The sequence below is a fragment of the Aethalodelphis obliquidens genome, unplaced genomic scaffold, assembly GCF_003676395.1.
Source record: "Aethalodelphis obliquidens isolate GAN/ISIS:26980383/991018 unplaced genomic scaffold, ASM367639v1 scaffold22, whole genome shotgun sequence".
Taxonomy (NCBI): domain Eukaryota; kingdom Metazoa; phylum Chordata; class Mammalia; order Artiodactyla; family Delphinidae; genus Aethalodelphis; species Aethalodelphis obliquidens.
Window position 1 is genome coordinate 3,591,685 of NW_020837966.1, and position 23,558 is coordinate 3,615,242.

Here is a 23,558-nt window from a genome sequence, read left to right on the forward strand (position 1 = left end):
GGATTCAGCATGAGGAAGTGGTGCCCTGCTCCCTTTCAGCAGTGCTGAGTTGGGTGGGAAGTGCCATCTCCGTGACCACAGAGACACTAGGCAACCTCAACTTTTGCCAGGTTGCCTATGGTTTCTAGAAGCAGCTCCCACTCTTGATGCTTTGGTACTACTCCCTGCCCAAATCCTCAGGAATATCTGCTTGTCTTCATCTGACCCTTTCTTCTTTTCCTTGCCCTGGCACCTTTTCTCTCCCCATCCATTTCACTTATCAATTTTGTTTTAAGACACTCCTAAATAAAGAAGATGTGGTACATATATACATGGAATATTACTCAGCCATAAAAAGGAATGAAATCGGGTCATTTGTAGAGATGTGGATGGATCTAGAGACTGTCAAACAGAGTGAAGTAAGTCAGAAAGACAAAAACAAATATTGTATATTAACATGTATATGTGGAACCTCGAAAAATGGTACAGATGAACCGGTTTGCAGGGCAGAAATAGAGACACAGATGTAGAGATGTAGAGACAAACGTATGGACACCAAGGGGGGAAAGCGGCAGGGAGGGGTTGGTGTGATGAATTGGGAGATTGGGATTGACATACATACACTAATATGTATAAAATGGATAACTAATAAGAACCTGTATAAAAAAATAAATAAAATTCAAAAAAAAAAGAGACACTCCTAAGTCAGTGATCCCACTGCATGCCCAGTGGAGTGCTGGTCTGCCACAAGGCTCCGATGTAGGTGTTGTGGTCAAGGTGCAGGATGCCATCCTCCTTTTGGAGACTCACAATACACTTGTGCTACTAGAGGCCTTAGAAGTCCCACAGTGATCAGACCTTTTAAAGTGTGTCTATACCAGCACCCAAACTTATTGACCCAGGAACTCTTTACATCATATTACAACCTCAGGATAGAACCTTGTAGAAATCACAGCTTAGCAAGCACACCTTCAGGCATAATAATATCTTTTTATCCTTTAAGAGGGTGTATTGCACTCCCAACACCTCTAATAGCCAGAGAAATCTCCAACACGTGGATTTTTTCCCTTGAAACCTGGTGAGAGAAGTATTTTTGAACCAGGGAAACCTTCCACACACCTGCTTGCTCTGTCTTCACCTGTAAAACTCCTCTGGGGTCTGGCCAGTCAGAAAGTCTGAGGGGTTGAATGTAAATTCCAGAAAGCGAGAAATGGAAGGAACAAAAATGTTACAAAATGTCCCTGCTTGAGATTCATTGACAGTTGGCACCATATTCTTTTGAGTGTACATTTATCCCAGAGAGAGAAACATTTCCATCCCATCCCTTGCCATTGGGCTTTTAAATAGCCGAACACTTTGAAAAACAGAGATGGTTAATCTCCCGTGAAAATGAAGCTTTAGCTATTTTCCACTTCATCAATATGACCTTTAGTGATATAATTCTCTTCCTGTGTATTATGCCTGCCTTTGCAAGTCAGTATGAAATAAAAAGCTATTTCTTGAACACACAAATACACATTCTCTCTCTCTTTCTCTTACACACAATTTGAAATGACAATTATGGTTAGAGCTTAGAATGGTTCAGAGGTTACTATAACTAAATGAAGTTAATTCTGTTTTGCAATTACCTGCATTTCAGTTTCAGTATTTGCTCAGATGACTTAAAGGCTTTGAAAGGCACGTTCAAATAAACTTCTAAGACCCTTCTAGCTATTGATCTCTGCTGCATTCATTAGATTCACTAAGAACACAGAGCTGGTTTGCTACAGTAGTTAGCATCTACCTTGTCATGTGACAACTGCAATTATATTTTTTGGCGATGAATACAATCTTTGCAGTGATTACCTTTTAAAAATTTTTCTTAGCCAATTAAATAAAATTTGGTGACATTTCAAAGACTGTTAATCACAACCAAATGCTCTAAATGTCAGGATGCATTGAAATTTTCACTGCTAACTGATGAATCACTGAGCTAATTGTAGTTCATCATCAGGCCCTTGTCATTGTTATTATTATGGAAAACACTTCCATCTCTCTCGCTATTCAATAAAAATAAGTTCTAGACAAATATGAAGAGAAGAGATATTACTCATCAAAGCATTTGAATTTAATTGCATTCTTCAAAATTCTCCAACTGCAGATTGCTGCAGAGAAAACCAGGGACTCAGCCATGGAGGAAAGTAATGGTTCTGAGTAAATAGCTCCGGGCAGCCCCTTCTTCCAGTCTGCAGTATTCAGATATCTTTATTTCCCTCTCTTTCTTGCCTTTTGTTTGGGAGAGTTTTTCCAGGATGTTTTCAAATGAGTTATATGAACAACAGTCCCGGGGTGTCCTGATTTTTTTTCCCTTCTGCAGCCTCTGTGACCAAATGCATACATCACTTGTATTCAGTGGCACGTCACTGGGTTTATCCAATGCCGTGAAGGCTGTGTTGTATTGCAGGCTCTCCAAAACATCTCCAGAACAACCTGTTGTTAAGACAAGGCTGCAAAGCTGTTCTTTCTTATTGCACTATGTTGGTAGTATCTTAGTAGCATCTCAGAGAGGAAAGGACAAAGTCATTTATTGAGACTGTGAAAGTCTAGTTGAGGTGGGTCTTCAAAGTGGAGGAAAGGGAAGAGGCTTTGTTGAAACTGGGTACGAATCCTAAGTTATAGTTTAGGATTGGTGGATGCAGCAAGGGGAAGATTTTGAGGTCAGGGTTTCAAAGAGTTTTAGGGTGTAAATTGTCCTTTGATGCTTTCTGTTGAAGAGTTGATGGGTCTTTCAGGAAGTTCCTGGAATAAGCAATAAAGTTATTTGCAGTTTTCATCTTCCTGAGCAAGAGTTTTCTAGAATAGTAAGTTATGTCAATAAAGACAGTAGAATAGGAATTACGTGGAAAGCTTTGTGGTCCGATGGCCTTAGTTCTCAGGTATTTCTACCTACTGATACTGTATCATGGGCCCTGTCTGCTCATTAATTTAAGGGCATCTGTCCAGTCTGAGTTGCAGGAATGGCTGTCAGGGCCAAGACTAAAGTGAGGCACTTTCCAAGGGCACAGAATTTAAGGAGCACTCACTCACTCTCAGGGTAGTGGCCTTGGTGACTGCCGTGCCACCCTGGAACACTGGAAAGGATAAAGGGAGGAAGAGCAGGAGAAGGAAATGCACATTTGTGGAGCCATTGGATTGAGGAATGTCATCTCATCATTGGGACGCCATAGGTAGAATGTACCGAATCTGGGAGTAGATTCTGGAGCCGGACTGCCTGGGTTCAGATCTCAGCTATGACAGATATTAGCTGTGTGATCTTGGGCAAGATAGCTAATCTCTCTGTGTCTCTGTTCCTCACCTGTCAAATGGGGTTAATGATAGTACTTATCTCAGAGGGTAGTAAAGATTAAGTAGGTTAATACTTGTAGCCCAGCATATAATGAACATATAACCTGTGTTGTAACAACCATATAAGCATATTATTGCCATCTTATAAATGGAGAAAAGGATATTCTGAAAAGAAACCTTATCCTAGGCACCAATTTGTGGTGCTGAGATGTGTTTGAGTATTTTCTGCTGTACTATGGTATTCCATGCATGTTTTGAGTTGGTTTTGCGTTGTCCTAATACAGCCATGAGGCAATTCATTCCATCCATCCATCCATTCATCCAATCTGCTTTCAAATTACTGCAACTTCAGACTCTCCAGTAGTATTCTGAGTTCATGGAGACTGGGCGTTACTCTTCGGTGTGAGTGCTTTCTTAGCTCTGGTTCATCAGGAGCCAGCAGCAAATCCAAGGGCTGCCTCCATCCTTCCCTCGTGTCATGGTCAACATATTGAACGTGCCTGTACGTTGTCACTCCATGCCTTTGTACATGCTCTTTGCTCTCTCTGAAAGGCCCTTACCCCAGATGCTCACCTCCTTCAGGTATTACTCAAATGTCACCTTCTCATTGAGGTCTTCCCCGACTATTTTTTCTAAAGTTGGCCCTCTGCATTTTCTATCCCCTTTCTTGCTTTTTTTTTTTTTTTTTTTTTTGACTTAGCATCACCATTATCCAACATACAACATAATTTACTTACAACATAATTTACTTACTTTCTTTGGTATCTCATCAAATAGAATACAAACTACACAAGCAAAGAGATTTTTGTGTTTCATCCTCAGTGCTGTGTGGGCACTTAGGAAATAATTTTACAATAAATGAATAAACTTCACAGATTGTAGTGGTGGGAGTTTTCACTACTGAAGGTTAAAGTTGTTTTGTGTGTTCCCCATTGTCATATAATTGTAGGGTTTTTAAAGGACATTGCTTTGTAGCATTGAATTGTAGCATTAATACCATTCATTAAGGGGATTCTTCACCAGATTCAGGGGAAGGACAGGAGTCTCTGACAACCATAGTCTGGTCACCCAAGCTACCACGCACAAAGGCTGGGCACTTTTGAAATGCTATGTAAAACTGAAAGTTGAAATTTAGAGTTTTGTACCCCAGTGGGCACAATCTTGGAATTTCAGCATGCTATACATACTAACATACATAAACAAATATATAATGTTACATGTTAACAAATATATGTTTAAAACAAACCCTAAAAATGGGGTTCTTACAGTGTAGTCTGAATTGGCACGTTCCTGACTTTATTCTCTATGTGTACAAAACCTCCTTGATTTTATTACATAGCACAGTCTGCATCCATCAGACTCATTCAAACTAGACTCATTTAGAGTTTTAAAGAGATGTTACCTGTCACATATTCTGCTGCCAGTAAATGTGTTTCTAAAAGGTTGTTGTGCCAACTCCTTTGGACTTGTATTCTGAAGTGTTATCCATGCTTGAAGATAAGGGAGGTTAACTGTCCTAGAATCTCACTTCCTGCCTTGTGTGTGTTTTTAGGAATTCTCTTCTGTGGTTCATATTTAGTTCCAGCTTTTCAGAGCAAATACGGAAATCCGTAAGTGGGGAAAGGCTTATCCTGTAGGTTCTTTTTGGTGATGCAGAATGAGCTCTCATTTTAAGAGGCTTCCTAAGCCCAAGATCTCATGCTTCTGAAGTCTCATGGATATACAGAGCCCTCTGATGAGTTTTTCAGTTTGAACTTATTTCTTCCCACAGTTCAACCACACTGGACAAGGAAGCATCTGCAGCCAGGCCATTATGCTCATCACTGATGGGGCAGTGGACACCTATGACACTATCTTTGCAAAATACAATTGGCCAGATCGAAAGGTAAGCCGATGTTGATGGCGTCCATGCAGTGCCACGTGTGGAGAATCTATATTGCATTGTAACCTCCAGATTGTCCATGGATAAGTACCCCATGTAGATTTAATCTCATGATGACCTGTGGTTTCTCAGCCTTGTGTTTTCTGGTTGACCAAGACTGAATACTATGGCTTTTCTTGTTTTCAAAGTGAAACTTCTTTGGCACAGAGAAGAAACCCATGAAGACATGTTCAGTGTGTTCAGTGAAGAGATTCGCTGTGAAGTATGCTTTTGTCCTTAATGGACAGTGCTTCTCTTTGTTTTCCATGGAGCCAGGGCTGCGTGCTGGACCCAGCATCTATAGAATGGTGAAGGCAGCCATGGTGGCCCTGCAGCCATCTCCTTTATGTTTCGATGTTCCTATCGTTCCTTCCTGGGCCCTCATTACCATCCAGAATCTCCTTTCCATCCCCCAGTGCTGTTCCTCGCTCTTGTCAAAGCTTGTTTGTTCTCTATTCAAATTCTTTCTTTGGTTTCCAAGCTAACATTTATTTATCTGATAAACACATATGTTAGGGTATCAGTGACAGATATCAAGGTTTTTGGTCTTTTGAGTGCCTTAACCCAGAGTTCCTCAAGCTGTTAGCCAGTTTGAATTCCCTATGGAGATCTTTTAAATTGTGGATCCTATTGTACACTTAAACAGAATCAAAATCTCTGAGGGTGTGGCCCAGGGTTCTGTGTTTTTAATAAGTTCCTCAAGCGGACACCAATCAGCAGATTAGCAGTTGGTGATCACTATCTCAACTAAATGGTGAAATATGAGCAAGAAAAAGAGGTGTGTCAGAGAGGGTGTTATCCTGGGGGTATCACAAAGGCGCTTTCCTATCCTATGTGCCAGTGGCATTACTCTGACTCTTTCTGTTGGGGCATGAGGCTATCTAGACCAAGTCCATTCTGCTTCTTCAACTCTGTATGTTTAATTTCTGGGAATTGAACTAACCACACCCATGGCAAAAAGAAACAGAAGACAAATGAGAACTGTGCACTCAGCTGTATCCAGAAAGCATGTACCCTTGAGTCAGCGTGAGCAGTCATTGCACATTCTTTCAGTCATTCTTGGTCCCCATGTGTCTCTGTTAGCACAGGCATCTCACCTCACCAAGCATGATTCTGGTGCTTAAAGATACATATATATTTCGTACAACATGGTCCCCAAATGGATGCCTCCCCTATTGCTCAACCTTAGAGAAAACCACCATTTCTGAAGCTGGAGGGAAAACTAGCTGTGCTGGGCTTGCTGAGAGTAGGTGGGACTCTGGCATGGCACCTGCCTGAGGGAGATCCAAGAATAAGTTTGGCTGAATGCAGCTCCCACAATAAGCACTGACTTTAGAGTCCAACTGTTGAATAAGATGGAAGTTCACTATTGGACAAGGTGATTTTAAATGAGATATTTCAGGTGATGATTTCCAGGGACACGTAGAGGCCAGAGTTAATTCCTGATAAATGTATGTGATGCAGAGTGAGGAGGATGCTGGCTATGCTTGCACCCCCGCAGCACACAGCACAACGCTGGGCGCATGGCCACTACCTAATGCACAACCCTGAGGTGTGGCTGAGTGACTGAGGGGCCTGGGGGGGAGGCCACAGCACTAGTAAACATGGGTAGGGCCATGGACATTTTGTGGTCAAATAAGATGTTCACAGATGCTGTGACATCTCACAGCATGTTGAAGGATATTTCACATTATTTAGGACCATCTTAAATAAAAGAAGGAAGTAAAAGGGGCTTTTAATAAGCAGCTACATTAATACCGAATGTATTATCTTGTGAGACTCGTGCTGAATCATATGAATCCCTCTTGCTTGGTGATACTTGATGGATAGCTGTAGCCCAGGAATATTAGAATTTAAACATCCTATCCTTACTTGCTGGGAGAGGCATAGGATGAAGGCTGCAAAGTCATAACTCTTCAGACAAAACACAAATTTCAACATATCTTTCCAAGGGAACAATATTGACTTCAGGCCAGGTGCTTTCTTGGATTAATTGGAACCAGGGTCCTGGAAATTTCAACATTACATTGAAGCAGTTTGATCTACTTATAAAATATTATCAAGCAGAAGCAGACTTTCTTTCTGTAGCAAGAGGGCCTTTATCTATGATTAGAAATTAATAGGAGGATCCCTCCCCTCCTACGCCGTTCTGGAGAGTTCCATGACATTCTTATGCATATACATTCTCTTCTTGATGACTTCTCTGTGAAGGTGCAGGTAATAAATTTACATAAAACCCCAATGTGATTTAGCACTGTGTTAAAGAGATGCTGTGTCATGTCTAAGCTGTCATTTTTCTCTATTGTTTTGAATGTTACTTAGTAGAGGGTTGGGTCATGCTGTTGTTGGCTATCTTCAGGATTACAGAAACAGGAAATGGAGAGAGTAAAATGATCTTAAGGCTGGAACCTGATTCCTATAAAACAGTGATTCTCAAACTTGAGTGAGGATGAGAATCATCTGGAGGGCTTGTTCCAGCACAGATTGCTCACTTCACCTCCAGAGATTCTGATTCAGTAGGTCTCGTGGGGCTTGAGAATGTCCATTTCTAACAAGTTCCCAGGTGATGTGGATGCTACTGGTGGGCGAACTGCACTTGGGAACTACTGTCACAGAAATAGCCCAAGGAATAGGGTTTGGTTACTTGGTGGGCTCTGCCACTTCTGCTTCCCTCTGTTTACCTTTATGAGGGCCTGTTCCCTCAGTCAAATTCAGTGCACAGGTATGTGTTTCTTGGCTCATACTTTGTTTAAAAAATTGTCAATTACTGATCATGATTTTAAAATCTGGAGACAGAATATAAAATTTTAAAGTTTTAGTTTCATAAAGGGGTACACATGGCACGTTGGAGCCAGCATTCTCATATGGCAAAAAACGGCTGGAGCTGAGGAATGGCTGCTCCCTTAGATGGCAAATGCCTGCTCCTTTTGGCCATGGCCTCCATCATGCTCCATTATTTCCTCTCAGCCCACTTCACTTAAATTCTTTACATACCCATAGGTGTAGGGTTCTGGACCACTGCTCTAGATTAACCCAGCCTCTAGGTATTTGTTCCTTTCTCTTAGGTCTGCCATAAGCTTTCCCTCTTCTTCTCCAGCCAGATGCCATCTTGTCTTTACCTGAGTCCTACACTTTATACTTCCTCAGAGCTGTATAAGAGAAGTGTGTAACTTAATGTCCAGTACTGTAATCACTTCTGGGCCTAGTTTTCATTTTCACTGGTTTGGTGAGTTCTTGAGGACAGATTCTGAATCTCTGATCAGTCCACCACCATGCACTCTATTGTGTCCCTGCTGAGAAGTATAGCATTGAGTACTTAAGGGTAGTCTCATGATTCCTGTCCACTGGTGTTTACACCCTGTATAAGCTCCTCACCTTGAGTGTAGTTTGCACCTGTGACTTGTTTCTAACCAATAGAATATGGTAAAGGTTAGAGAATCTTGCAGATGTAATCAAGGTCTCAAGTCAGCTGGTTTTCAGCTAACTAAAAGGATATTATCAGGAGTGGGCTTTACTTAATTGAAAACCCTTGAAAGAGGGATTGGATACTCCCTGGAGCCAGGAGACTCTCCTTGCTGGTTTGATGAAGTTAGCAGCTGTTTGGAGAATTCCATGTGGCAAGGAACTGGGGGCAGCCTGCCTCCAGCCAACAGCCAGAAAAAAGCTGGACCCTCCGTCTTATAGCCACAAGGAAATGAATCCTGTGAACGGCCTGAATGAGCTTGGAGGCAGATTCTTCCCCCGTTGAGCCTCCAGTTGAAAACACAACCCAGTCAACACCTTGATTGCAGCTTTGTGAGACAATGAACAGAAGATTCAGCTAAGCTGTGCCCAGACTTATGACCCACAGAAACTGTAAGATAACAAACGTGTGCTATTTTAAGCCACTGCACTTGTGGTCACTTTTTATGCAGCAATAGAAAACTATCAATATTAGAAGAAACAAGGTGAAGGTAGAAAGGAAAGAGAATCATTTCATGGTAGCAATGCTATGAAACATCTCCAAACTTAGTGGTTTAAAATAACCATCTATTATTTCTTGCAATTCTGTGGGTTAACTGGGCGGTTGGGTCTGCTCCCTGTGGTGTCCAGTGAAGTCACTGAGGAAGCTGTGTTCATGTGTGAGCCTGGCAGAGCTGCCTTGGTTCTCTTCCCTGAGGGCTTTCTTTCCATGCGGTGTCTAATCCTCCAGGTGACCCTGTGAGTCCTCTCTCTTCAGTACAGTAGCCTGGACTTCCTTACAGTTTGGCAGTTGGGTTCCAAGAAAGGAAAGGAGAAGGAAATGGGGAGCAGGCCAGGGGAGCACTTGTGGGTATCATGTTTTTTTGGTTTGTTTTTTTGCGGTACATGGGACTCTCACTGTTGTGGCCTCTCCTGCCGCGGAGCACGGGCTCTGGACGCGCAGGCTCAGCGGCCATGGCTCACAGGCCCAGCCGCTCCGCGGCATGTGGGATCCTCCCGGACCGGGGCAGGAACCCATGTCCCCCGCATCGGCAGGCAGACTCCCAACCACTGCGCCACCAGGGAAGCCCCGGGTATCACGTTTTAATGCTTCCTAATCAGGGCCTTGTGCGAGGCAACTGCTTAATAAAACATAGAATGAGTTGGAAGAAGGAAGCCATTACTGGTGATTTAACTATGAGTCTGTGAAGGCGATATCATGATTGCCTATGCAGTGTGTCCCTTGCCAGCATGTTATTTCTGGGAACAGAAATGAGGAGCTCTTTATTCGTTTATTGGATGCCATTTACTTTTGCCTAATATACATTGGTTAGTGGCTTCATGGCAGCTTACACACTTGGAATAAAATATGAACTCCTTAGTATGAAAGGGACTCATTCCAGGATCTACTTAAGAAATAAAGCTGCCTACATTTCTACATTTAAATTAGAAAAATGGCTATACCTGCCATTTATATAGTTGCTCTTTCAAGTGAACTAAAAAAAAAAAAAAAAAAAAGAGAAAGGTCACAGAATTATTAATCATTACCTCCCCTGATGTGTAAGACAGAGTGGATAGGTAAGAAATTGATAAGTTAGAGATTTTAAAAAGAGGTCGGCAAACTATGGCCTACTGCCTGCTTTGGGCAGTCCTTGAGCTAGGAATAATTTTTACATTTTTAAATGGGGTAAAAAAAAAGCTAAAGGAGAAGAATATTTTATGACTTGTGAAAATTATATGACATTAAAATTTTACTGTCTGTAAACAAAGTATTATTGTAACACAGTTATACCCATTTGATTATATGTCGTCTGTTGCTAAATAGTTGCTAAACCCACTGGGGCTGCACGCAGAGAGTAAGAGGAAAGCCAGTTGTGCAGCCTTAGGACGAGGCTGTCGGGGTGCACCTAAATGATTTTCCTCTTCTAAAAGCACAGGGCAACCTCAAAGGTGAATGCTACTTCAGTTGAGTGTTGTCTGTTTTGTTACCTCCCAAACAAAAGTGGAGGTGGTAGCTGTGAGGCCCCTCAAGAGAAAACCAGGACTCGGGGGCCTTGGAAGACGCCTGGTGGGGCTACAAGGAGGGGTGGACACAAGCAGCTCTTGGTGTGGGGTTAAAGGGAAGCCCTTGATCATAGAATGGTTTGGGGTCCTGGCTTTGGAGCACTTTTGGGAACTGTTGGAAATCTGTGTCCTTTGAACTGGTATCACATCGATCTCTAAGAAGGGGCTCTCTTGGGAGTTTTGCCACAGGCCTTCCTCCCTTTGCACAATTTGGAAGCTAAAGCCTCAATCCCACCGTATCCTAGTGGCCTCAGAGGTACTGAAAGACTTAGCTCTGCCTCGGTAGCTCTGGGGTGATTTTGGAAAGCCTAGGAATCCCTCTCTCGTCATCTTTCCGGGCACAGGTGCCACTCTGGAGAGCAAAATTCCTGAGCTGAGTGAGGAGTGAGGGTTTATCTTTTTTTTTTTTTTTACATCTTTATTGGAGTATAATTGCTTTACAATGGCATGTTCGTTTCTGCTTTATAACAAAGTGAATCACTTATACATATACATATGTTCCCATATCTCGTCCCTGTTGCGTCTCCCTCCCTCCCACCCTCCCTATCCCACTCCTCTAGGTGGTCACAAAGCACTGAGCTGATCTCCCTGTGCTATGCGGCTGCTTCTCACTAGCTATCTATTTTACGTTTGGTAGTGTATATATATGTACATGCCACTCTCTCGCTTTGTCACAGCTTACCCTTCCCCTCCCCATATCCTCAAGTTCATTCTCTAGTAGGTCTGTGTCTTTATTCCCGTTTTACCGCTAGTTTCTTCATGACATTTTTTTTTTCTTAAATTCCATATATATGTGTTAGCATACAGTATTTGTCTTTCTCTTTGTGACTTACTTAACTCTGTATGACAGACTCTAGGTCCATCCACCTCATTACAAATAGCTCAATTTCATGTCTTTTTATGGATGAGTAATATTCCATTGTATATATGGGCTACATCTTCTTTATCCATTCATCTGATGACAGACACTTACGTTGTTTCCATCTCCGGGCGATTGTAAATAGAGCTGCAATGAACATTTTGGTACATGACTCTTTTTGAATTATGGTTTTCTCAGGGTATATGCCCAGTAGTGGGATTGCTGGGTCATATGGTAGTTCTATTTTTAGTTTTTTAAGGAACTTCCATACTGTTCCCCATAGTGGCTGTACCAATTCACATTCCCACCAGCAGTGCAAGAGGGTTCCCTTTTCTCCACACCCTCTCCAGCATTTATTGTTTCTAGATTTTTTGATGATGGCCATACTGACTGGTGTGACATGATATCTCATTGTAGTTTTGATTTGCATTTCTCTAATGATTAATGATGTTGAGGATTCTTTCATATGTTTGCTGGCAGTCTGTATATCTTCTTTGGAGAAATGTCGATTAAGGTCTTTTGCCCATTTTTGGATTTGGTTTGTTTTTTTTTTTTTTTAATTGAGCTGCATAAGCTGCTTTTGAATTTTGGAGATTAATCCTTTGTCAGATGCTTCATTTGCAAATATTTTCTCCCATTCTGAGGGTTGTCTTTTTGTCTTGTTTATGGTTTCCTTTGCTGTGCAAAAGCTTTGAAGTTTCATTAGGTCTCATTTGTTTATTTTTGTTTTTATTTCCATTTCTCTAGGAGGTGGGTCAAAAAGGATCTTGCTGTGACTTATGTCATAGAGTGTTCTGCCTATGTTTTCCTCTAAGAGTTTGATAGTTTCTGGCCTTACATTTAGGTCGTTAATCCATTTTGAGCTTATTTTTGTGTATGGTGTTAGGGAGTGATCTAATCTCATACTTTTACATGTACCTGTCCAGTTTTCCCAGCACCACTTATTGAAGAGGCTGTCCTTTCTCTACTGTGCATTCATGCCTCCTTTATCAAAGATAAGGTGACCATATGTGCGTGGGTTTATCTCTGGGATTTCTATCCTGTTCCATTGATGTATCTTTCTGTTTTTGTGCCAGTACCATACTGTCTTGATTACTGTAGCTTTGTAGTATAGTCCAAAGTCAGGGAGCCTGATTCTTCTAGCTCCGTTTTTCGTTCTCAAGATTGATTTGGCTATTCGGGGTCTTTTGTGTTTCCATACAAATTGTGAAATTTTTTGTTCTAGTTCTGTGAAAAATGCCAGTGGTAGTTTGATAGGGATTGCATTGAATCTGTAGATTGCTTTGGGTAGTAGAGTCATTTTCACAATGTTGATTCTTCCAATCCAAGAGCATGGTACATCTCTCCATCTATTTGTATCATCTTTAATTTCTTTCATCAGTGTCTTATAATTTTCATACAGGTCTTTTATCTCCTTAGGTAGGTTTACTCCTCAATATTTTATTCTTTTTGTTGCAATGGTAAATGGGAGTGTTTTCTTGATTTCACTTTCAGATTTTTTATCATTAGTGTATAGGAATGCCAGAGATTTCTGTGCATTAATTTTGTATCCTGCAACTTTACCAAATTCATTGATTACCTCTAGTAGTTTTCTGATAGCATAGGATTCTCTATGTATAGTATCATGTCATCTACAAACAGTGACAGCTTTATTTCTACTTTTCCGATTTGGACTCCGTTTATTTCCTTTTCTTCTCTGATTGCTGTGGCTAAAACTATGTTGAATAAGAGTCGTGAGAGTCAGCAACCCTGTCTTGTTCCTGATCTTAGTGGAAATGCTTTCAGTTTTTCACCATTGAGGACAATGTTGCGGTTGGGTTTCTCATATATGGCCTTTAATATGTTGAGGAAAGTTCCCTGTATGCCTGCTTTCTGCAGGGTTTTTAATCATAAATGGGTGTTGAATTTTGTCGAAAGCTTTCTCTGCATCTATTGAGATGATCATATGGTTGTTCTCCTTCAATTTGTTAATATGGTGTATCACGTTGATTGATTTGCGTATATTGAAGAATCCTTGCATTCCTGGAATAAACCCCACTTGATCATGGTGTGTGATCCTTTTAATGTGCTGTTGGATTCTGTTTGCTAATATTTTGTTGAGGATTTTTGCATCTCTGTTCAACAGTGATATTGGCCTGTAGTTTTCTTTCTTTGTGACATCCTTGTCTGGTTTTGGTATCAAGGTGATGGTGGCCTTGTAGAATGAGTTTGGGGGTGTTCCTCCCTCTGCTATATTTTGAAAGAGTTTGAGAAGGATAGGTGTTAGCTCTTCTCTAAATGTTTGATAGAATTCGCCTGTGAAGCCATCTGGTCCTGGGCTTTTGTTTGTTGGAAGATTTTTAATCACAGTTTCAATTTCAGTGCTTGTGTTTGGTCTGTTCATATTTTCTATTTCTTCCTGATTCAGTTTTGGCAGGTTGTGCATTTCTAAGAATTTGTACATTTCTTCCAGGTTGTCCATTTTATTGGCATAGAGGTGCTTGTAGTAATCTCTCTTGATCTTTTGTATTTCTGCAGTGTCAGTTGTTACTTCTCCTTTTTCATTTCTAATTCTATTGACTTGAGTCTTCTCCCTTCTTTTCTTGATGAGTCTGGCTAATGGTTTATCAATTTTGTTTATCTTCTCAAAGAACCAGCTTTTAGTTTTCTTGATCTTTGCTATCGTTTCCTTCATTTCATTTCATTTATTTCTGATCTGATTTGTATGATTTCTTTCCTTCTGCTAACTTTGGGCTTTTTTTGTTCTTCTTTCTCTAATTGCTTTAGGTGCAAGTTTAGGTTGTTTATTCGAGATGTTTCCTGTTACTTAAGTTAGGATTGTATTGCTATAAACTTCCCTCTTAGAACTGCTTTTGCTGCATCCCATAGGTTTTGGGTCGTCGTGTCTCCATTGTCATTTGTTTCTAGGTGTTTTTTGATTTCCTCTTTGATTTCTTCAGTGATCACTTCGTTATGAAGTAGTCTATTGTTTAGCCTCCACGTGTTTGTACTTTATACAGATCTTTTCCTGTAATTGATACCTAGTCTCATAGGGTTGTGGTCGGAAAAGATACTTGATACAATTTCAATTTTCTTAAATTTACCAAGGCTTGATTTGTGACCCAAGATATGATCTATCCTGGAGAATGTTCCATGAGCACTTGAGAAAATGTGTATTCTGTTGTTTTTGGATGGAATGTCCTATAAATACCAATTAAGTCCATCTCGTTTAATGTATCATTTAAAGCTTGTGTTTCCTTATTTATTTTCATTTTGGATGATCTGTCCATTGGTGAAACTGGGGTGTTAAAGTCCCCTACTATGAATGTGTTACTGTCGATTTCCCCTTTTATGGCTGTTAGTATTTGCCTAATGTATTGAGGTGCTCCTATGTTGGCTGCATAAATATTTGTAATTTTTATACCTTGGATCGATCCCTTGATCATTATGTAGTGTCCCTCTTTGTCTCTTTTAATAGTCTTTATTTTAAAGTCTATTTTGTCTGATATGAGAATTTCTACTCCAGCTTTCTTTTGGTTTCCATTTGCATGGAATATCTTTTTCCATCCCCTCACTTTCAGTCTGTATGTGTCTCTAGGTCTGAAGTTGGTCTCTTGTAGACAGCATATATATGGGTCTTGCTTTTGTATCCATTCAGCCAATTTGTTTCTTTTGGTGGGAGCATTTAGTCCATTTACATTTAAGGTAATTATCGATATGTATGTTCCTATTCCCATTTTCTTAATTGTTTTGGGTTCTTTATTTTAGGTCTTTTCTTTCTCTTGTGTTTCTTGCCTAGAGAAGTTCCTTTAGCATTTGTTGTAAAGCTGCTTTAGTGGTGCTGAACTCTCTCAGCTTTTGCTTGTCTGTAAAGTTTTAATTTCTCCATCAAATCTGAATGAGATCCTTGCTGGGTAGAGTAATCTTGGTTGCAGGTTTTTCTTCTTTATCACTTTAAATATGTCCTGCCAGTCCCTTTTGGCTTGCAGAGTTTCTGCTGAAAGATCAGCTGTTAACCTTATGGGGATTCCCTTGTGTGTTATTTGTTGTTTTTCCTTTGCTGCTTTTAATATGTTTTCTTTGTATTTAATTTTTGACAGCTTGATTAATATGTGTCTTGGCGTGTTTCTCCTTGGATTTATCCTGTATGGGACTCTTGGCGCTTCCTGGAGTTGATTAACTTTTTCCTTTCCCATATTAGGGAAGTTTTCAACTATAATCTGTTCAAATATTATCTCAGTCTCTTTCTTTTTCTCTTCTTCTGAACCCTTATAATTCGAATGTTGGTGCATTTAATGTTTTCGTAGAGGTCTCTGAGCCTGTCCTTAGTTCTTTTCTTTCTTTTTTCTTTATTCTGCTCTGCAGTAGTTATTTCCACTATTTTGTCTTCCAGGTCACTTATCCGTTCTTCTGCCTCAGTTATTCTGCTATTGATCCCTTCTAGAGTATTTTGAATTTCATTTATTGTGCTGTTCATCATTGCTTGTTTCATCTTTAGTTCTTCTAGGTCCTTGTTAAATGTTTCTTGCATTTTGTCTATTCTATTTCCAAGATTTTGGATCATCTTTACTATCATTATTCTGAATTCTTTTTCAGGTAGACTGCCTATTTCCTCTTCATTTGTTAGTGCTGGTGGGTTTTTATCTTTCTCCTTCATTTGCTCTGTGTTTTTCTGTCTTCTCATTTTGCTTATCTTACTGTGTTTGGGGTCCCCTTTTTGCAGGTGCAGGTTCGTAGTTCCTGTTGTTTTTGGTGTCTGTCCCCAGTGGCTAAACTTGGTTCAGTGGGTTGTGTAGGCCTCGTGGTGGAGGGGAGTAGTGTCTGTGTTCTGGTGGATGAGGCTGGATCATGAATTTCTGGTGGGCAGGTCCACGTCTGGTGGTGTGTTTTGGAGTGTCTGTGGGCTTATTATGATTTTAGGCAGCCTCTCTGCTAATGGGTGGGGTTGTGTTCCTGTCTTCCTAGTTGTTTGGCATAGGATGTCCAGCACTGTAGCTTGCTGGTCTTTGAGTGAATTGGTTGCTGGTGTTGAGATGGAGATCTCTGGGAGATTTTCGCTGTTTGATATTACGTGGAGCTGGGTGGTCTCTTGTGGACCAGTGTCCTGAAGTTGGCTCTCCCACCTCAGGGGTACAGCAGTGACTCCTGGCTGTAGCACCAAGAGCCTTTCATCCACACGGCTCAGAATAAAAGGGAGAAAAAGTAGAAAGAAAGAATTAGTAGAAGGAAGAAATAAAGGAAGGAAGGAAGGAAGAAAGAAAGGAGGGAGGGAGGGAGGGAGGAGGGAAGGACAGAAAGAAAGAAAGAAGATAAAATAAAATAAAGTAAGATAAAATAAAATAAAGTTATTAAAATAAAAAATAATTATTAAGAACAGAATTTTTTTTAAAAAGAAAAAAAAACGGACGGATAGAACTCTAGGACAAATGGTGGAAGCAAAGCTATACAGACAAAATCTCACACAGAAGCATACACATACACACTCACAAAAAGAGGAAACAGGGAAAAAATCATAAATCTTGCTTTCAGAGTCCACCTCCTCAATTTGGGATTACTCGTTGTCTATTCATGTATTCCACAGATGCAGGGTACATCAAGTTGATTGTGGAGCTTTATTCCGCTGCTTCTGCGGCTGCTGGGAGAGATTTCCCGTTCTCTTCTTTGTTCTCACAGCTCCCAGGGGCTCAGCTTTGGAATTGGCCCCGCCTCTGCGTGTAGGTCACCGGAGGGCTTCTGTTCTTCGCTCAGATAGGACGGGGTTAAGGGAGCCGCTGATTCGGGGACTCTGGCTCACTCAGGCCATGGGGGAGGGAGGGGCACGGAGTGCGGGGCGAATCTGCGGTGGCAGAGGCCAGCATGACGTTGCACCAGCCTGAGGCGCGCCGTGCGTTCTCCCGGGGAAGTTGTCCTTGGATCCTGGGACCCTGGCAGTGGTGGGCTGCACAGGCTCCCTGGAAGCGGGGTGTGGAGAGTGACCTGTGCTCACACACAGGCTTCTTGGTGGCGGCAGCAGCAGCTTTAGCTTCTCATGCCTGTCTCTGGGGTCCGCACTATTAGCCGCGGCTCACTCCAGTCTCTGGAACTCCTTTAAACAGCGCTCTTAATCCCCTCTCCTCTCGCACCAGGAAACAAAGAGGGAAGAAAAAGTCTCTTGCCTCTTTGGCCGGTCCAGACTTTCCCCCGGACTCCCTCAGTTAGTGGTGTACTAACCCCCTGCAGGCTGTGTTCACGCCGCCAGCCCCAGTCCTCTCCCTGCGCTCCGACCGAAGCCGGAGCCCCAGCTCCCAGCCCCGCCCGCCCCGGCGGGTGAGCAGACAAGCTTCTCGGGCTGATGCGTGCCGGTGGGCACCGATCCTCTGTGCGGGAATTTCTTTGCTTTGCTCTCCGCACCCCTGTTGCTGTGCTGTCCTTCGCGGCTCCGAAGCTTTCCCCCTCCGCCACCCGCAGTCTCCGCCTGCGAAGGGGCTTCCTAGCGTGTGGAAACCTTTCCTCCTTCACGGCTCCCTCCCACTCATGCAGGTCCCGTACGTATTCTTTTGTCTCTGTTTATTCTTCTTTCTTTTGCCCTACCCAGGTACGTGGGGAGTTTCTTGCCTTTTGGGAGGTCTGAGGTCTTTTGCCTGTGTTCAGTAGGTATTCTGTAGGAGTTTTTCCACGTGTAGATGTATTTCTGGTGTATCTGTGGGGAGGAAGGTGATCTCCGCGTCTTACTCTTCCGTCATCTTACCCTCGTCTCCGAGGGCTTATCTTTTTCAGAGTGCAACCTTTAAATAATCTTAAGTGATTTGGAAGGAAGTTGTTGTTCTTTCTTTTTTTCTAAACTACATTATTCCCTTTGACATTCAAAGGATTTTACAAAGCTTTTTTTTAGCCTTCCTTTGAGCCAGTTGAGAGGAGAGGGATTTTTCCCAAGACCACAGGCAGCTGGGAAAGGAGTTAAGTCCCACTGCTCATAGAGGAGGGATCTCGATATTCTCCTCCCACCCGCCTGCACTCTGGCTCTGTCATTCTTCATCCCATAGAACCAGATTAAGGTGGGGGCTGAAAGTGGCAGAGGCTGTTGGAAGGGGATATAACGGGGAGTAGCCAAATGGGGGGGCAGTAATTCATTCATTCAACAGATTTTTACTGAAGGCCCTCTGTGTCCCAGGTCACTGTATCAGAGCCAAGGCGTATGGGGCTGACGTGTAGGCTCCAAGGAGATCTCACAGAGCAGATAACATCACAGATAACAAGTGAGAAGACCAATAATTAGAAACTATGATAAATCTTCTGAAGGAGACAAGCAAGGGCCAGAGACAGAGTAATGGGGTGGCCAGGGGAGCCCTCTCCAAACAGAGTACATGTGGGGAAAGGAGCTGAGTGTGGAATGGTGAAGGGAACAGTATTTTCAAAGGCCCTGAGGAGCAGAAGTTGGGTGTGTGTGAGGAGCTGGGTAAAGAGCCGCTGGCTGAGCCTGGTGGGCCGGGGGCAGTGACATGGGTGGTGGGGTACTAGTAGGACAGGCAGGGCCAGCTCCTCTGGCCTTTGATGGGCACAGAAGGAGTTGGGATTGTGCTACAAGGCTAGTGGGGAGCCATGGCAGGCTCTTGAGCAGAGGCAAGGCACGAGCGGGTTGTCGTCAGAAGCTTTCTCTGGCTGATGTACAGGAGTCAACCTATGAGGCGTGGCCCTGGGCTGGGCATGTGGTTTGGGTACTGGCTCTCCTCATTGTAAATAATTTCAATAGAGGGTGGTCTAGGTAGTAGACTTTTTAAACTTCCTATGAAAGTTCCCAGATGCGCCTATTTCTTACTGCTGCTTTACTTCAGGGCTCAGTCTGGTGGTTACATTTCTCTGTCCCCTTCCTCCCTCCCTCCCTCCCTCTCCCTCCTTAACTGAAGTCACCTTTGGTCTGAAAGTTTTGGGTGAGTTTGTGTCGTTGCTGTATTTTCTCAAGGGTGATCAATCCTACAGCTGTCTTAGAAAAATAGCAGGAACATTCATTTCTCGTGGTCAGTCAGTGGTATGACAGGAAAAGACATTTCCAGTCACCGTGGTAAGAGCTCATGCAGGCCCTCCTCACCGCTGAAGGGAGAGTCGAAACGGTTCGCTGCCTCCCGGTTTAGTTTTAATTACTTCTGCTGCTATTAGACATCTTGTGACTCCACAAGAAGAACATGACGAGACAAGTTAGGAACGAAGCCTAGTGATGCGTGCCTGCTGCCAGCCATTGAAAAAGCACTTCTTGTCTGGGTCTCAGAACAACCGCGTGGGCACCTGCCCCACTGCCACCGGTGCTGTTCCTGTTGGTGGGCTCAGAGTGGGGGCCTTGGCCTCCACCCAGGCTCCGCTGTCTTCTGAAGGCAGGCGGGAGACAGTGCACATTCCCAAGTAACAGCCCCATCCTCCTGGAAATGGCTGTCCCTCCCTGCTCCCCGTGCTGGGTGCAGAGTCACACAGTTCGCTTGCTTTTCTCATTTCATTCTTAGTTCTGCCCTATGGGTAGACACTCTTTATTACCAGTCTTATGTCATAGCTGAGGGAACTCAGGCTCAGAGGGATTAAGCCACTAGCCCAGAAGCCCACCACTCTGAAGCTGCGGGGTCTTTGATCGTCATCCACATCAGACTGTTCACACCTGTGCCCCAAAACTGAGGGGTTCGTGGTTGGGGGGACTTGCTAAAAATGTTTCCTAGGTTCCATTCTCTGCAGGCCTAGCCCTAGAATTAGCGTTTTGATAGGTGGCTCATAGACCCTCCTCTGCTCAGGGAAGCTGGGGCCACTGAGAAATGCCATTCGCCTGGGTTATGTGCCCCGTGGATCAGGCAGGGTCCAATCGGGAACAGAAATCCACTAGTTATTTTAGCAAAGAGTATTTAATATTAAGAATCATTAAGCAGAAAGGACAAACAGTCTAGGATATCATGGCAGTAGCAACTGCAGGAAAAAGCTGCCACCCCTGTGGCTGGTGGGGGAGGGCAGAAGAGGAGAGGGGAAGAGAAGGTCATTATTAAAACTTAGAAGCTGGGAGGAGAGGACTCAAAGGGCTAGGACCCAGACCTCTGAAGAGGACACACCGGCTTGAAGGTGCCGGGGTCTCTGAACCCAGAGGAGGGTCCTGTGCGGCCAGGATCCAGACTCTTGAGGAGGGGGTTCTGGGGTCTCTGAGGGGGATGCAATGAAATGGATTCTGTGAGTGTTGGGAACACTGCAAACTGGATTCATTCACTGCTGTTGGAATGAACCGCCCCTACCGGGGTGAAGAGGCCTCACTGGAGTGATGGTAATGGGGCCAGGAAGCCAAGAGCGAGCACTCGGAGGGAGCAAGTTCCTTCTCCTTCCTTCATCCTTGCGGCCTCCCCAACACTGACCTTTTTGGCAGAGCCTCACTGGAAACAGCTGCCAAAGCAGAAATGTGGTTTGCAGAGCTCCAGCCCCAGTCACAGAGCCCAGGGAATTTGGTGGCGAGACACATTAGCTTATTAACTGGCACACCCAGCAATAAGTGGAAGCTTGATGAATAAGTTCAACATCATTTGCAGGCTATTGACATGTCAAGTTCTTATTTTCTGCATTTTTGTTTCTCTTAGACTACTGAATAGGGCCCCTGGGGAGTAGGCAGGGGTAGGGAAGCAGTGCTGCCTAAAGGAAAGAGGGAGGTATCTGGATGCTGACAAATCTGTTTCCCCCCCATCTGTGTAAAATGGAGGTAATTTCATGTGCCAATTCCTTGTAGTGTTGTTCAGAATTAAAGATGATGTGCTACTAAGCTCAGTGCTGGGCACAGAGTGGGAAGACTGCATGCATGATGCTATATCATCATTGTCACCATGACTGACAACCATTCACATTGTTCAAATCCCTCTGTTACAGCCAAAATGTCGTTGTACTGGATGAATTCAAGATGGTATAGCAATAATTTTTCAGATGTGGAAAATAGAAAGTATTCTTTTATCCTTGAATATGGATCACTCCTATGTGGTGTCTTGGTTGACTTATAAGAAGATTAAACTATTCAGCTGCATTTAAAAAAACATTTCCAGGCCTTTCATTTTACCTGTTTCCTGAATAAATATATATATGCAGTATCTGTTTTACCTAAACTTCTGGCACTTAGGAAAATATACTGAGATACATTTGACTGTTCAGTATCATTAATTAATGATATACAATAGCTAATGTTCTTCAGTACAGATGAGCAGGCTGTCTTGGTGAAACGTAAAAAGGAGATTTGAAAAGTAGTGTTGTTTTATATTATTTGTCCCTTTTCTAGAGTGGCAGTCAAGGCCTAGACAGCCTGGGCGGGTGTCCAGGATATAGTGTTTCTGAGCTGGGTGACTTTGGGCAAGTGATTGACTCTCCTTGTGCATAGTTTCCTCATCTAGGAAATAGGGGGCAAGCACCATGCCGCCCTCACAGGGTTGCTCTGGGAACCAGATGAGTAGCGCCAGAGGCTAGCAAGTCCTCATTTGCCCCCTTCATAAAACTCCCCTCTAGGTGGTTTGGTGGGAAGACTCCTGACAACTGGTCCATGAGACACTGAGGACTGTGAACTTGTTGGCCAGGTAAACAGAAGTCTCTTCCAACAGAGGCTCCTCACCTCGGGTAGCCAGAAGCTGGCCTCCTGGGGGAGCCTTGCTCAGGCTGAGCCCATCTTGCATGTTCATCGTCTCACCAGTGAGCTGTTGCCCCCTTTTCTGCATTTCCTTTGTAGGATGGGCCAAGGAGGGGGCTTAGCAGGGTTGAGAAGAGGGAAAGATGCCCTGGCGTGCTGGGAGTTAGGAGCACCCAGGCATGGAAGCCAGCATGCTTCTCCACCCCTGCCACTCTCATACATGCACATAAATTGCAGTCAAACCACATCTCTTCTTAATTCTCAGGTAGACTGGTTTCATTGGAAGTAGGCATTCCAGAGCCTGTTATCCACACAGCAGCCAGACACTTTGGAAACCGGAGGCATATTGTGCCAGTGAGCCTCCAGACCTCCACTAGCTCCCCACTCTGTGCCAAGTTTAAACCGAAGTCCCAAGAGAGTACCTCAAGGCCTGGTTTGATGGGTGCCCATTCATGCTGACCTCTGCTCCACTCTCCTCTCACAGCCCACTACTCTCAGGCCTTTGGACGTCTGCAATTCCTGTGCTGTCCACCTGGGGCACTCTGCCCCCAGATTTCCACATTGGCTCAGTCCTCACTTTCATCATGTCCTTGCCCAGACAAACCTTTTCAATGAGATCTACCCTGACTACTTGATTTAAAGTTACCCCCAGACAGACCTGACCTCCAGCAATCTTAGTTACTGATTTCCTTTTGGTGATAGCCTTTTCATCTTGTAATGTATTAGATAAACATCACAAGAAAGTAACTGTGTTCATTGTCCCATCCATCAGAAGCAGAACTTGATCCGAAAAGCCCAACAGGAAGAATCCCCAGTCCCAAACCTGACCCTGAGCTTTGCACCTTCTGGTACGTTTTGCTTGTTTCATGTTGATAGGTCTTCATCCCAGAGGAGCCCTTTGCGTTTTTAGCTAACTTTATTGGTAGAGAAATCACCCTTATGCCTCATAAATGAAGCTCCTTCTTCCAGTGGATTTCGGGAAATCCAGTATTCTCCATAGGCTGACCCTTGCATTACCCCTTCAAACATCTGGGATAAAACCTGAGGCTCCCAATGCTAAATAAGTTTGGCCATCGACCTGTTAACAATCCGACTACCCTTACCTTAATGATTTCCATAAAAAAGTACAACGGGAGGAGATTTATAGGGCTTAGCGAATATGTTCCGTTACTGCAGCCCTGCACTTTAGAAACTTCTCTCGTCTCAGAGCCTCCCATAGGAGCCTTTCCACTCCCTCCCAGGGTCTTCACATTAAAGCTGCCTTTGGTTCGTTGTTCACTGTTCCATATGTAGTAACAGATTTGGTCCTATCCTCTTCACTCCTTGGAGATTCCCATCTACAAAACAAAACAGCTGGTGGTGGTGACTGATGGGGGAGACTTGTATGAACTGCA

General features: G+C 43.3%; 1 protein-coding gene across 1 annotated transcript in view; it reads left to right on the plus strand.

Moving 5' to 3' along the window:
• CACNA2D3 (calcium voltage-gated channel auxiliary subunit alpha2delta 3) overlaps positions 1–23,558 on the plus strand; it is an 899,902-nt gene that overhangs the window by 400,865 nt on the left and 475,479 nt on the right. The window contains exon 11 of the mRNA XM_027121113.1: positions 5,075–5,188. Within this exon, the coding sequence (XP_026976914.1) occupies positions 5,075–5,188 (114 nt within the window). The remainder of the gene's footprint in view (positions 1–5,074; positions 5,189–23,558) is intronic.